Source organism: Sparus aurata, chromosome 8, assembly GCF_900880675.1.
Source record: "Sparus aurata chromosome 8, fSpaAur1.1, whole genome shotgun sequence".
Classification (NCBI taxonomy): Eukaryota; Metazoa; Chordata; class Actinopteri; order Spariformes; family Sparidae; genus Sparus; species Sparus aurata.
Window position 1 is genome coordinate 12962339 of NC_044194.1, and position 16120 is coordinate 12978458.

Below are 16120 nucleotides of genomic sequence, written 5' to 3' on the forward strand. Positions count from 1 at the left end.
CTCTCTCTCTCTCACACACACACACGTGCACTGACACGCACAAACTCTCCACGCCAGCTGTCCAGCTCTTGGCAGTAAAAAGGTGCTGACCAACCCTGAAGCATACTGTCAGAGTACACAAGAACGAGGTGCTCACAGCTCTCCAGCCTGTTTCCTCTACCAGTGACGATGGCATCTGAAGAGTCAGATGCACACACGTGTAGACAAACTTCCAATCCTCACTCCTCATTCTATATACTGTTTATGAAGTGTTGATCTTGATGAATAAAAGTACAATGGAGACGATGATAACTGTGATATTTAAAAACTAAATACTGATATTGTGGGATACACCTACGATAATGCATCACCTCTTCAATCATTTGTTTCTTTTCTCCAGCTCTATAGCAGGTACACACCTTAACGCTGGTCGCCACCTGCAAGAAAACAGAATAATTCATAAAGTCTAATTGTTGTTTTTGTACACTTTTTGTGCACAGTTATAGTTACAGACACTCTCTCCACCTCCCTACATTCTTATTTGGATTGTTAATTCATTTACTAAAAAACTAGAGGCAAGAGACAATAAACAAAGTTAAAGAAGATTTGGTCTCATCTCCATCGCCTGCCCTTTAGAAACTGGGTCTGCAGTTGATTTCATTCATTAAACTGATCATTGATTATTCTGTAAAAGAATTGCCTGATTTATCAGTAACCAGACAATTAAATATTGCCAGTTGCAGCCTTAATAGGATCCCCAGTGTTTATGATAACTCGGAGTGGGGCATACTTTTAGACACATGGTGCCTGCTGTGCAGAGAGCTTTAATATTATTTTTCAGGTGCAACTGCCAAGATAGCTATAATATTTATTTAAGAAGAAGGAAGTGAGAAGCTTTGCCAAATACTTGCTTAAAAATAGACAGCAGTCATTGATGGAGGTTATAAATAGAGACAAGGGAAGGGGCTGCTCCTGGACACAGATATTTATAGCACAGGCACACTGCTGTTTACTGGAGGCGGCAGTCAAGCGGTGCACTTATCAATAACACCATAAAAACCCCCAAATGCCAGTGAATGAACAGTCGCCCCCCTCGTCCATTTCTGGAGCGATGCATCTGGGGTGAAATTAAATCACTTTTATGAGGGGATCAAAGAGATTACTCCTCAGGGTCTTTCTATTCGTGGACACAGTAAATGCAAAAGTTGGATCACTTTTCAGTGTCGACACATCTCTGGTTACAACATTTTTTCCATTTCTTGCCTCTTAAGTTTGACCCATGACACTGATAACCCAGCATAAATAAAAGGGGACACACTGAGTGGGAATTTGAAGTCAAAGCAAATCAGTCAAAGCGGTGGCAAAGTAGTTCAGTGCATTTTTGAAGTTGTTTTATTCCAGGCAAAGACCAGGAGCTGAAAGAAAAATAGCTGTAGCATGTTTTTTTGTTTGTTTTTTTGTTTTTTAATGCAACAATGTTTAATTTACTGGTGTTTCTGTAATGTATATTCAAATATAGTTAAATTGCATATGCCCAACACACTTGCTTGATACAGGTGGAGGGCAGACCAGCTGACGGAGTAGTAGCAGCAGCAGCAGCAGCAGCAGGAGGAGGGGCAGGCAGGCAGGCAGGCAGCCCGGCTGGATGAGGAGCTGCTTCACTCCGACGGACGGACAACTTGAGCGGTGTGAACCTGCGCCGCAGCCCGCTGCTGCCGAGTCCCCGGCAGCGACCAGCCACTGGGAGTTTAGCTAGCTAAGCTAACTAGCGGGCTTAGCTCAGCCGTTATTACAGGAAGGACAGCGGTGCAGTTAGCAATTCTGGGCGGCAGAATTAAATCCGAGTCCAGTCATAAATTGTTTAAGTTGCGATTTAAACATGTCTATATTACCGTTCACTCCACCGATCGTGAAGAGGCTGCTGGGCTGGAAGAAGGGAGAGCAGAATGGGCAGGAGGAGAAATGGTGCGAAAAGGCTGTCAAAAGTCTTGTGAAGAAGTTGAAAAAGACGGGACAGCTGGACGAGTTGGAAAAAGCCATCACTACACAGAATGTCAACACGAAATGCATAACCATACCCAGGTAACGACACAAACACAGCTAACTGACTGCCTCGAAGCTGGCAAGCTAGGGTTGATGACAGCTAGCAAACGTTAGCCGAGTAGCTTGCTAGTTAGCTTGAGCTAATATTAGAAGCAGTGTGCTTTGTTAGTGAAGCATTCTTGTTTGTTATCTTATTTACGTTAATGTTGACAGGTTGGTTGCCATATGTATTGATGAAGAGATAAAAAGTTCAGTGATATGCAAAGCGTTTTGATAGCATTGATTGTTAGCTTCAGCTGCCCCTGTGATGACTGAATAGAGCTAGCATTAGCTGAACAATGCAAACTTAGACTGCAGCCTTTCAGCTTATTTTGTATTTTCTTGTGTTCACGAGTAAAAGCCAATTGGCATTTTATCAGTTTAACCGATGCAGTGTTAACAGTTATGAACTTCAGTTATCATTACTGTAAAAAGACATGGTTAATCTCTATCCGTCAGCCCATAACGTACATTTAAGTCTGTTATGTCATTTCTTATCCATCGTTAGCTTGTTTGCACAACCTGCATGACCTGTACACTAAGGAGCATATTTGTCTGCAGGAACATTACGACTAAAATGATAGGAATGTGTATAACAGTAGTAGTTAGTGTTTCTCAAAAGCTTGAGCAATCTTACAGAAAAAGGTCTAGCAAGTTCCACCAGCTGACCTGGTAGCTGTGGTTCATACATAAACAAGAGCCCAGTTCACACGTGTGGCGACCAGTAGAAGGGGTGTTTTAGCGAGGCAGAGCTCTGACTCACAGAGGATGTTTAGACTGGAGTGTGTGTGTGTACTCTGGGAAAGTTGGAATAAGGGCTCGTTTTGGGATTCCCCATATGGGATACCCATCTGTCTAAAAAGACATCAGTGTACTGACATGAGAGGCGGATGTTTGATACACGACAGTGCGCGCAAATAGTTGTAGTCTCAGTGGTCTGAATGAGTCAGATTTGCTGATGTAATGTTTTTTACTTGGTTGGATGTTGGATGTATTTGTGTACTTCTTGGACTGTGTTCAGTTAGCAGCAACTTTGTAAATCAGTGTCCAGCTTGTATCCTATTTCCCCTCCCCACCGAAAACGACAATGACTTGATCAGGAAGATAAAAAAGATAAAACAACGTACAACAAATAGTGCATGAGTTCTTTAATGTGATCCTTTGTTGGTGGTGGCACAATTACTCTTTCCATTTCCATTATTCTTTCCATATCAGTCAACCCTTGTGCTTGGGGTTGAATGAAATGGCTTTTTGGGGGCCGATCCCAAATATTTGAAATCAAGGAGACCCAAAACCAATGTTTGGGAATGATATTCATTTTGCAGTAAAAATGAAAGTCTTTGTATCAAAATTCGAACAACCAGTCAATGAATAAACCTTCCCAAAATTGTTTATTATATTTGTGTTAAAAATATAATGTGCTGACAAATATGAAGGTTTAAATAAACTTGAAATGTTACTTCTTTTTACAACACTAATGGGGAAGAATTTAACCACCGTATATAAGCGAATATACTCAGTATGATAATCGTCAAGCAGTACACCGCTGCATACCTTGAAAATGGAAAATCCTCATTTCTACCGTTTTTTTGCTTATTGAATAGATAAGGCAGGTAGACCTTTCAGCCCTGTTAGTAATAGGCATTTAAGGGAGCTAGAATACACCCGTCAGTGTTGGGAGTCCTTCAAAGTCATGTTTTCCAAGGAATATTTTATCGGGCTCCTTGTAGGACTAATTGCTAATAAAACTGAGTGTGAGCATGGGTGTCAACCTACATTAAAACATTTTTCTCAGTCCTTGGGAATGTGCTCTGGGCTCTAGTGAGGGCGTGGGCCACTGTTTGGATTGTGTTTTAGTGACTGTAGGTTTAGAGAATAACAGCTGTCTCGCTATCTGTTGGGGATATAGAGGTTCTGTATGACAGTAGGTCCAATTCATGCTGTACTTTTATCACCTCCTGTAAGGGGGGCTTAGGGAGAAAGAGGTTGTCAGCATTTAACATGGTCTAACGCAGGCCTTAGGTGCTACAAAAAATTGTGTAGGCCTACGGAAACATTTGCATTGTGTTTTATTGAGAGCAGATCAGTTGTCTTTGTCTCAAACAGTATGTGTGTTTTTTAGAGATTTATTACACTAATGCTGTTTTGACCTGTTGGGTGAAAAGGCACATGTGCACATTTTTGCTTCAAGTTGTCTGTGTTATAGCTGGGTGATGTTTCTCCTAGTGGATAAGAGGTTTGCCTCAGTCCAGCTGGGTGTCAGAGTGGTCATCATATCAGAGTGGCAAATCAGGGAGACAGGAGGAGAGTCCAGGCCAATCTTAGCAGAGGCATGGTGATGCTGACCTCGGCTGACCCAACAAATTGTTGTCAGTGCTGGAAGATGAGTCTGAACTGATGTCTTTTGTTGTGGTCACCGATGTAGTCTGAAAGTTTTAACTGACTTGTTTGAATAGCAGCAATATTCAGCAGATTAATCAGTAATGAATAAAAAAAAAATGTAGATGCAGCCCTTTATAACAGTGGCCCTTTCTTCTTCTTCCTACTTTCCATCATGCCATATTAACATGAAATATATTTGCACTAGAACTGTAATTTTTTTTATCACCATGCATGTCAGTCCTTTTGACACAAAAATAAAGAAATAAATAATCCTAATGGTTCCTTGACTTTTCTCGATTTGATCAAATGTTTGACATTATCATCATTTACATGTACATTAACAGGAGTTATAGTATTTGGGTTACTTTGGCGGGCACCTTTAAGCTACCACCACCAAACTAGCTTTACCTTGTTTGTTTTAAACCCAAAGTCCTCTGTGACATAATTTGCAGGAGGCCAAGGCAAGTTAAAATGAAAACCACATGTTTTCTTGTCTGACAGCTCAACAATGAGCTGAACTGTTGTTGAGTTCAGCTGGAAAAAAGCCATCACCACACTGAACTCCATGTGAGGGGAGAGACCCAGGATCTGTCATAGTCCTCATTTTAAATTTGTTTGTCATAATATTAATTTCCCGAAAATATATATGATCCTACTCTTCACAGGTACACTTGTTTTTTTTATTATCACTTTTTGTTCATGTGTCAATCAAACATCTGTCTATACAATCACTTTAATTTTAGCTACTTCATAGTTGGACTGTATCGACTCATTATCAATACATCTACCTATTGTTTTCACGATTGATCATTTAGTCAGTGAGATGTCAAATTTTGTGAGAAATGCTCCTCACAATTTCCCAGCGGCGAAAGTGAAGTCTACAAATGTCTTTTTCTTGTCCAACTAAGAATGCAAAACCCAAAGAGTTTTAATTTACTGTCATAAATGACAAATAAAAACAGCAAATCTTACATTTAAGAAGGCGGAACCAGCAAATGTTTGACATTTTTGCATGAAAAATTTAAAAAATTTATTAAATCAACTTGTTGTTGCATCTCTATTTTGTAGCGATCCTGTTGTCTGTATTCTGACTAGGGCTGGGTATCACCAGGTACCTTGCGATACGATACTATCACGATATTTTGCCCACGATAACGATAATATCACGATACAGCGATTCTGCGATAATCGATATATTGCAAGGAATTTCATCCACGATACATCACAATATCTGTGTCACTGAAGAAATTCAGAATATATTGACTGCACTGAAACCATTTCACAGGAATTACAAAACATTGTCAATCAATTTCACATGAAATATGAATATCTATATGTGGGTTTCAGAGCTACTTAAACCATTTTTTAAAATTTTATTTGGTTGTATACCTATGTTTGAATAAAGATAAAGCTGTCCTCCGAAGAGGGGTGGTGGTGGTTGTAAATATCGATATTTGGCACCAGTGTATCGATAACGTACCTCAAGACGAAATATCGCGATATATCGTAGTATCGATATTTTGGCACACCCCTAATTCTGACATGATTATTTGGCAATTGACAAGCATTTAAGGGTGTTCTGACAACTGATGTTCCCCTTAGTGGTGCTGCTGTGTTGGAAAGGCTGAGGAAATGGTTGTCATAAAATGCTGTCTTTCATACTTTCAGTATTTTAATGTACTAAATGAAAAAAAAAACATTGTAAAAGGCAGTATTGGGAATGAATAGATGAGGTTTAGCCTGGTCTGACATCAGTCAAATGCTTTGGTGTTCTGCCATATGTTAATGTGCTCAGAACTATATATAATACATATAAGGTTGTAACTTAGAATTTAAAAACTGTTACGTCCAGTTAGATTTTATATGCGTGCTCAACTACAGTCTTTTCTGCTGTGTCTTTCAGATCTTTAGATGGGCGTCTTCAGGTCTCCCACAGAAAAGGTCTTCCTCACGTCATCTACTGTCGCTTGTGGCGTTGGCCAGACCTGCAGTCTCACCATGAGCTGAGGGCTGTCGACCACTGTGAATTTGCCTTCCACACGAAGAAGGATGAAGTCTGCGTCAACCCCTACCACTATCAGAGGGTGGAGACACCAAGTGAGTGCAGTTAATTGCTACATGATCTAAATGACTGTATTTGAGGCAATGCTTTTTGCCATACGATATATAACGAACTGCACTGGTCCATAATGAATGCATCTCCGTGTCTCCAGTTTTGCCTCCTGTCCTAGTGCCACGACATACAGATATCCCTGCAGAGTTTCCGCCATTGGATGACTACAGCCCATCCATCCCCGAGAACACCAACTTCCCTGCTGGCATTGAGCCCCAGAGTAACTATATTCCTGGTGAGAAAAACAATGCCATTATTTCTGTGCATGGAACTTGAAAGTCTTTGAACTCTTAATCTCATTATTGATTATTCAGTGTGTGCTTAATTAGTCAAGACTGAAAAAATGGTTGTATACCTGAATGTATTGTGTCTTAAAACTGGTTTATGTAGGCACTTGGGAAACAAACAGAAACTTGATTGTACGCAGTCTGCAAGCTTGGTAAATGACAGTTACAGTGATATTTTTGCCACTATTGTCCAAGACTGACCTCAAATTTACAAAAAACAAAAAGCCACAAATCACTCATGAAGTCACAAAAATGTATTTTAGCAATTTAAATCAATCAAACCTTTGGTATGCTGAGAATCTTTTTTGTATATTACAGAAACTCCCCCACCGGGGTATCTGAGTGAGGATGGTGAGACAAATGATCACCAGCTCAACCACAGCATGGACACAGGTGAGTCACATGATAGTGCACACAATTCAAGCACATACTGTTCTAATTATGCCTTATCAGGATCATGAACCAGTCCTCTATTACTGCTCTATTTTAGGTTCACCCAGCCTGTCGCCCAATCCCGTGTCACCCGCAAACAGTAATCTTGGTAAGCAAAACCAAACAGTTCAGCTCTACTTACAGAGCATATCATTCTTTATGTGCATTTATCTGGTTGGTTACAGTGACATTCTGGAGTTCACTAAATGGTGAGCAGTGAATTGAAATTCCAGCATCACTGACAGTCATTGAGTTGTGCAACTGTAATTTTCCCAACTATAAATTGCATTGTGGGTTTGTTAGTAGAAATGATTGTACATTCCATGGTCACTCCTATTTTTCTTTTTCCCATTGTGGAATCTTTTAGGGTGGAATACTTCTACACTCAAAGTTGAACTTTGAGTTTTTAAGTAATAAATTAAGGATAAAAGTGATTTCACTGCTCGCTGTCAAATTGTGAACACACTAAATCTATACACATGGAGAATAGTGGAAATATTAATCTTCCTATCACATATATTACAGGCTATGTAGCCTCGCAATCATCTTACACTCTAAGGGTTAAAGGTTAATTTGTTTTTCATTTTACACTAGGGTCATAAAACAACTGAGATTATGGTATTTTTAAAGTTCTTCCCTTTTTGCTCCTCTAAATATTTGTAATTTTGAACATTTACATTTTTCAGTTTTGAGATTAAATGTGGACAGTACTCCTGAGACTATCTACATGATATTGTACTGCTTAAACAAACTAAACAATATAATGTTCAAGCTCTTCAATCCCAAACGCTTCCTGTCATCCCTTATGGTTAAATGCAGGTTCATTGATTAAAATGTCAAAGGAAAGGGTAACTAGTTATATTTAAAACTGAGATAGTTCTGTTACTGAAGATGGATAGACACCTACCAGTCACAGTTGCAAACTCTGACACGCTGGTATAAATTAGAGTAAATGTTGAGGGCACCCTGACAACTCAGTTGCCTAAACACACAGTGCAGACCATGTATGCTGAAGTAATATCATATGTGTAGCACCAGCCCAAGACAGTTTTTAGTCTGAATCATCCTGCAACAATGGACCCATCCCCACCTGACTGCACCCAGTGACCGGATGACTACCAAAGTCAGAACAAGTCGAAACAAGCCAGTAAACCAAAAATAGCAGCTGTTTTAGTGATGGTGCTGTTCATATGAAGTCCACAGGCTATTGGATTAGAATATCTCAGAGAGAGAGAGACAGATGAGCAATATAAAGGAAGGTGGACTACGTCTGGGAGGCACAGCCTCAGGGCAGTAACAGAGTAAGTATGGTATGAATGGAGTCTTTGTCTATGGTCCGTCCTCAGTGGAAAAGCCAGTGACAGAAAGCTCGAGGTAATGCAATAATGATAATAATATCCGGTTGCCAGGTTATTCTATCTTTGTGGAAAGCCACGAGGAGGTCATTGTAAAAATAAATAATTAAGTTAGTCATGTCTCGGCCATTCCTGGCTGGTGCCATTAGGGTCATGGGAAAGAGCTCTTGAAAGGAAATCAAAGGGAAACTTTATCAGCAGGGTGCATCTTCACGATCAGATGCTTGTTTGACCACGGGGCAGTTTACCTGTTCTCATGAATATCTTAATTGTTTCTATGGGCCTAACTGGAGCGTGTATTTCTGTTAATGTCTCCATCTAACATCTATCCTCTGCTCACACAGACTTACAACCTGTGACGTACTGTGAGTCTGCCTTCTGGTGCTCTATCTCCTACTATGAGCTGAACCAACGTGTAGGAGAGACCTTCCACGCCTCCCAGCCCTCCCTCACAGTCGATGGGTTCACAGACCCCTCCAACTCTGAACGCTTCTGTCTAGGCTTGCTGTCCAATGTCAACCGCAACTCAGCAGTAGAGCTAACACGCAGACACATAGGTACTTATTTTATTTTCAAAGCGACCACATAAGCTTTGATCTAATTTGTCTTTTATATTTGGGCTCGACATAATCAGCAGGCTGAGCGAAAATCTTCTCTCTTCTGTTTCCAGGACGGGGTGTGAGGTTGTACTACATTGGGGGAGAGGTGTTTGCAGAGTGTCTCAGTGACAGTGCCATCTTTGTCCAGAGTCCCAACTGCAACCAGCGCTATGGCTGGCATCCTGCCACCGTCTGTAAAATACCACCAGGTTAGCATCAGAGGATGCACAAGAACACATGAAACCATTAGAGGCTGAAGTAATCCTAATAATAATTCTTTATTTTGCAGGCTGCAACTTGAAGATCTTTAACAACCAGGAGTTTGCTGCTCTGCTCGCCCAGTCAGTCAACCAGGGCTTTGAGGCCGTCTACCAGCTGACCAGGATGTGTACCATTCGCATGAGTTTTGTCAAGGGCTGGGGAGCGGAGTACAGGTAATAAGAAGTAAAATAAAAATACAACTTTTTCACAAGAACAGTACAATGGTGGACAAAAGTGCCAACATAAAAAATTGGTCGGCAGATTCAAGACTTAAAGTAATATTTAACTGACTCAGCAAGTGAACTACAGCCTCTTTCTGTCACATTACTTTCTTCTTTTCTTCTCTCATATGGAGTCATGTACTAGTATAGACAAAGTGAATGTTGAGGGAGGCTGTCAGGTCTGAGTAATCCCCAGAGTGTGGGGGCAGAAAATGGAAAATTAAGGGGGTCTGAAGTGGGCCCTCTGTGAACCTCCCCTGCACTGCCCTGCCCTCATGGCCCCTCTCTTGGTAGAAGACATCATTCTGCAGACACAACAGCACATAAAGTCCTTAACAACCCAGACCAGACACATAGAGGACCTTTTCTCTCTCAATCATTTGGTGTGACAGCCCACGCATGTTTGTGTTCAGTCTGTTCCTTATCGGCTTTCTGAGGTGGACTGAAGTACCTGCTTTAACGCAGGCCATATGTTGTTGTCTTTGTCCAAGTCTGTTTAAAGTTATCAGCAAACATAAAGCTCAAAATGTATTCACTCTGTTTTAGGGTTCGCAACTAACACAAATGTTTCATTAAGCCCCAAACTTAAAAGGAAATTCTTAATGTTTATATTTGGGATAATCAATTTCAGTGCTCAAATCAAGAAGTGCTGTGCACAGACGGTAGCCGACTTGGAAAGGAAAAAGAGAGCAATGGGGGAGGGTGCAGCTTTGGGTCGGCAAGAGAGGGTTGAGTAACGGACAAAGAATGTAGAGGACATGGAGTGGGAGGTGACCACATTTCAGACACCCTTGGCGAGGGGGATTCCCACTGGACTTTGACTGACGCGTGTTAGATTTCTGGCACCAAACACCTTGGAGAAAAACATCTCTGATAAAAAGCTGAATGACTTCAGAAATAGCCTGTACAGTTGGCTTCAGTGTTGGTGCTAATTTAAGAAACACTGAACAGACTGTCTCTTTGCATCAACTATGATAATGAAGTTACATCCACATTGACAAGTCACTATGGTACTATGATGTGGTATGAAAATCATCAGTAATGACCAACTGTTTTGCCCCTCACCTTCTCTGTACCCTGCAGACGTCAAACAGTGACCAGCACCCCCTGCTGGATAGAACTGCATCTCAACGGCCCTTTGCAGTGGCTGGACAAGGTCCTCACACAGATGGGCTCTCCCAGCATCCACTGCTCCAGTGTGTCATAGGAATAGCACATGCTTGCAGGCACCCTCTTTCCCATCCCAACACTTATTCACAAACCATAAGGAAAACTCAAGTGTCTCTCAGTGACGATGAGGGAAGAGACGCCATACAGCAAATCAACAAATCACTCTCTTCCCTCGCTATCTCTTAACATTTCACCTCACATCTATAGCACTTTCCTCAGTACCATTTAGTGTCTCCATTTGATGGCTATTTCAAGACTTTTAGGACATGTTTTGTTTTCATGTGTTCAATGGGCAGCCACAGGGTATTTGCAACAGGTTTCATGAGACTTGCCACATTTTCTTCATTATTCATCTAGACATCATGTGTATGCTTAGTGTTCTGTTTTTATTAAGGGGATTGAAATGTGTCTCCCAAGTTGACGTTGTGGTACACTTTCAGCTTAGTCACCTTTTTACATGTTTCAAAACATTTTTGATTCTATGAATTAGCTAAAGGTATGAATACGCTATCATCACTGGTGTTTCAGTGTCCTGGTACCACTCTTTGTAATCACTGAATTGAGTCATAATTTATCAATTGAATCATGAATTAACTTGAAAAATGTAAATTTGAGTAGTGATTAAATAGAATATATTTAATGAATATTTTAAGTACAAGGTACTTTGCCCATATTGATTTATTTGCATTAATGAAAGTAAGTGTCAATTATCTGATTGATCATGTAATTGGTATTTTATCTATTTTAAACAAAGTATAGACATTAGCACCATTGTTTCTTGAAAAGAACCCTTGTATGAAAACTATTTTGCTCAGTGAAAGAGACATTTTATAAGTTATTTTTGCATACTGTCCTGCATGGGGAATATATTTTTTTTAAATGCCTCAATATGATTGTACATAAATATTTATAGCTTGTGATTTCTTGTAGTCATGTATTGCTGGAAACCCTGGACCTGACTGACCTCTGGTATAAGTAGATTCACAGAAGGACTTCGCTTTAATGACCCAAAGCTTGGTGGGGTTTTCAAACCCAGGTCAACTGGTTCTTAAGTGTGACACTTAGGATTACTGTACCAGCTATTACTGATAGTTCATCATAGGAACATAGAGCACGAAATACCGTATGAGCAGTGGACTGGTTGAATTTAGGCACCGTGTGACCATTGATGGCATGTAGAGTGAAAATAGAAATGCAGGTCTTTTCACATATTACCAACCGTTAGTACACTATGCTCCTTGTGGGTAGATGATGTACTTCAAACCTACTGTGTTGATCAGTGTAAAGCTTTAGTTTTAGTGGTAGTTTGCCTGTCCAGTAAATACTGTATATCACATGTACATTGCTACAATATAAAGCATGTGTTATATGCTTGCTGTCTTTGGTCATTTTCTATGGAGCCACCATGTTTATTCTGCACTTACTTACAGTACATAAGGCTGTCACCATGTTACATGGAGCTTAACTGAAGTCCTATGTACTACAGTGCATTAGGTAGTTTGTAGATCTGTATCAGTACTTGTGTTCCTTGATATTCTTAGTTTGTGGTTTTCTGTTCCAAGTCTTATGTACATGTTTTTTCATGTAATGTAATATTTGTTCTTAAATGACCATTGTTTTGTTATCTGTGAAATTTAATAAATTGCAACTGGGTAAAAAGAATTCTGAATGTTTTTTTTCATGGCTTGTTAATACACACTAGAAATATAGAAACCCATCTGCATGAATGCACTTCAATATTACTGTCCTATAATTAATCCAGAGGGGACGATTTCACGCCTAGGGCAACTTTGGACGTTGTAGTTTCTGGTGGTTTCTTCAATTCAAAGAGTCCTTGCACTGATAAAATACCTCAAATCAAAAACGCGTTGGTTCACCAGTACCACAGACTCGCATAATAAGTAAGTTGGACAGCTGTTTTTTCATTTCTTACACATTGTTTTCTCACGCATCAGTCCAAAATTGTGCAGTAGAGCACAGAAACCCCATTTATTTAATGGGGAGGTTCTTCATTGCAGCATACAGGTGTTCATATTTTTCTTAACAGGAATGAGATGAGCTGTATGGAACCATGTAGTGCAACACTGTTCACAATAAGTACACCACACTTGCAACACAAAGACCAGAACATTTAAAATCACAAGTCTTTATGTTGATTCAACAGAATGTGCATTAAATGTCTTACAACTTTACTAAGGATAAGGCACATTATGTCACTTGCAAATATATGTGACAACTGTACCTCAAGGACATAGAGATAAATCAAAGCCCACATGATTTAATTTTGATATTTCACCTGTAACAACATTATATAATGAGGTTCACACAGGGCTTTAAGCATAGCGAGGGACCCAGGGGAGAAGACGGGGGGTCAGGTCTTTCCGTTGGCTCTCTTCTCTCCCTAATTAAGAAAATCAACTGTTTCTCACTATACATCAGTATTGCAATCACTTCATTTTAAGAATCAAAAAGTGTCTAAACATGACTTTGCTTACACGACCATCAGTAAGCATCTCCACCTTCCAGGTGCAAAAAACAAGTCAAAGGGCACTGGATCTTTTGGGAGCTCCAGGAAAGTAGAAGGGTCAGGAAAAAGAGTCACAGGGAGCTACTTTTAGCTTTCTTCACCCGATGATAACCCGTCTATCTCATCATCATCGCCACCGATGGCCATCCAAAATGCTTTTGCTACCTGGAAAACAGATTTAGTGTAAAATGCTTGATATGGAGCTTACATAAACATGTTTACCTACATTTATTTAAGCCAACTGAGGATTCACACTGAAACATATCTACTGAAATCTATCCTAAAAACGTGACTTAAACAAAAACTAGGAGTGGACTAGTCTGACAATAGTGTGAGATTGTGAATATACCATTACAATTTATGATACAAAAAACAAATTCAAAACTATTTCATGATAGACAATTCATCTTTTACAAAACCAGGATACACAGACTATGGGCATGAACAGGTCCTAGTCCTGTAACCTGGGGTGAATACAGATGCTTACTGAGAAACTTCATCAACATCAACATACAGATTCTTACCTTCTCTGCATGAACTTTTCTTTGCTCATGAGGCATTGAAGAAGCTTTGTCTGCAGGTTGTAAATCAGAGAAAAGTGAAACATCATCAGTGACATCAGCAGTCCAAATATTTCACCTCCAAACCAACAATGAGAGCAGGGTTTGGTACAAAAACAAAAAGAATGCAAGTTTAAAAAGTGCCAACCTTAATTGTGTTTTTGCAAAGCTGTGTGTTTGCTTTTCATTTCTCAATTACCTTTCATCTCTTTTAATTTGGTAAAGAGGCGTTCAAAGTTATCCACATCTGCATCTCCAGCCGTGAGATTAGCAAGTTCCTGAATGTCCAAATCAGTCATTGCATCTGCCAGAATCAACACAAGTGAGCATTAATAACTCCACATGTGATGCCCCATATCATCTTCATTCATCAAGTAATCCATGTTTTGGGTGAGCCTGTTGATGAAATGTGCCAGTGGGATGTCCATAACGAGCAAAAATAGATTTCATCAGGAATGGTTCACTTACCAACTACTGTGTCTCCCGGTGTGTCTGTGTTCGTGCTACTTTCTGTATGGTCAGCCTCCTCAATAACAGGTGAGCCCTCTACTGGCAGGCTGGCAGACTGCAACAGAAAAGGAGCTAGTGTTAGCATGCCTCTTCCAAAACTTACAGATTGAACCTCACATGAAGATGAACACATTGAAGGACATTTGCGATTATCATGGTTATACAAAATTGCCACTAACCGCAGGATCTTGACGGCTGTGTGAGTGTGGGTTGTTGTGTCTAGAGGCCACCAAACTGCTCATCAGACCAAATCCCTGATTGTGCCCTATCAAACAGAGATATAAACAGTCACATACATGCAGAGATATAACAAATCAGGGAGACTTGTGATAGGTAATTGAACAGCTGTCATCTCACCATCTTTCATCTCCACACTGGTCCACACGTTGGCATTGAGAGCCTGGACAATTCTCTTTACTCCTGTGGACTCTGGAAAGTCATCTGATCAAGGAAAGTGAATGAGATTACAAAACATGAATAATAAAAATACAAAAGCAACAAGTGCAGTGTCAGTTATATTCCTGCTGTCTGTAAAACTCACCATCCTCATCTGGTAAATCCTGTGGATTCAGCTCTACCAGCTCAAAGGCATGAGACAAACACCACTGCTGCGCTTCATGCCTGGAGACACCTAGAATATAAATTAAATTCAGAAGGTGTACAGTTCCCTGAAAATGTGTAACGTTACTCTAGTGTTTTCTGCTTTCACTCAAAGGTGGATAACTAACCATTTTCACAGACTCTGTCACACACCAGAATGAGAACCTCTGGAGCAAGATCTTCCACCACTGATATCCAAGGATGTAGCTTTTCCAGACCATCCTTCTGCAAACAGCACGCACACACGATCAACGTTACACATGCATGACATGGTAAACGTTTCAGATTTTCACACTCATAGTTAAATCACATACCACTGTACTGTCAAAATAAGCGATGAAAGCCTGCATGGACTGGGCAATCTCCGATGACATTTGAAAAGTGCTTGGTACAACACATAGCCTGACATCTGCTGTATAATATTTGTTGTTGATGGTCCATGGATACCAGGCCACTGATTCTTCTCTCTTAGTCGGCTCAGGCAAAGTGCTCGAACTGATGATCTCTGATGCAAATAAGAAAAACACAGAAATACAGACATTGTTTTAGGCTACGTTGCTCAGCTTGCTTTCATTGAGACAGCTGCCGATCTACAAAAATGAGACGTATGAAACTACTACTACTACTACTACTACCACTACTACTATTTTTCGGTTTTTATGACAGCCCTAAAAGATCTACACCTTAAGCTATCGCTTAACTAGACTGACAACCAGAGACAAGCGGATTATTAACCCGTATTAGCATCATACAGGTGCTACATAATGGGCTAAGAGTAACTTAGCTTTGTTTAGCGTTAGCCAGTTAGCCAAGTCATGCACGTTAAGCTTTGTGAAACTTACGTTTTATCAGCTCTTCTTCTTTAAAACCACTATCACAGCTAGTGACAACCACACATGGAATGGTAATCTCTGCGTTGTCTTCTGACATTTTTATAATATTTGTGAGAGGCTTGTTGTGTAGCTGCTAGCTTAACCTGCCGTTAACCAACTTTAGTAACCTTTCAACTCTGACTGCGAGAGTCACTTCCGGTGCAACAGTA

General features: G+C 40.2%; 2 protein-coding genes across 2 annotated transcripts; one reads left to right on the top strand and one right to left on the bottom strand.

Annotated features, from left to right (window-relative positions):
* Nucleotides 1–1528: 1528 nt before the first annotated feature.
* On the top strand, nt 1529–12543 carry smad3b (SMAD family member 3b). The gene is made up of 9 exons (XM_030426267.1): nt 1529–2061; nt 6347–6540; nt 6657–6791; nt 7162–7236; nt 7334–7384; nt 8975–9187; nt 9301–9438; nt 9519–9663; nt 10795–12543. Exons 1-9 carry the CDS (start codon nt 1859–1861, stop codon nt 10916–10918), a joined length of 1278 nt encoding a protein of 425 aa, XP_030282127.1. The 5' UTR covers nt 1529–1858; the 3' UTR covers nt 10919–12543.
* Nucleotides 12544–13011: 468 nt separating this feature from the next.
* aagab (alpha and gamma adaptin binding protein) lies at nt 13012–16114 on the bottom strand. The gene is made up of 10 exons (XM_030426268.1): nt 15921–16114; nt 15393–15583; nt 15207–15303; nt 15020–15109; nt 14836–14919; nt 14658–14743; nt 14437–14533; nt 14168–14272; nt 13933–13982; nt 13012–13573 (listed from the first exon to the last, which is right to left on the bottom strand). Exons 1-10 carry the CDS (start codon nt 16006–16008, stop codon nt 13496–13498), a joined length of 966 nt encoding a protein of 321 aa, XP_030282128.1. The 5' UTR covers nt 16009–16114; the 3' UTR covers nt 13012–13495.
* Nucleotides 16115–16120: the final 6 nt, after the last annotated feature.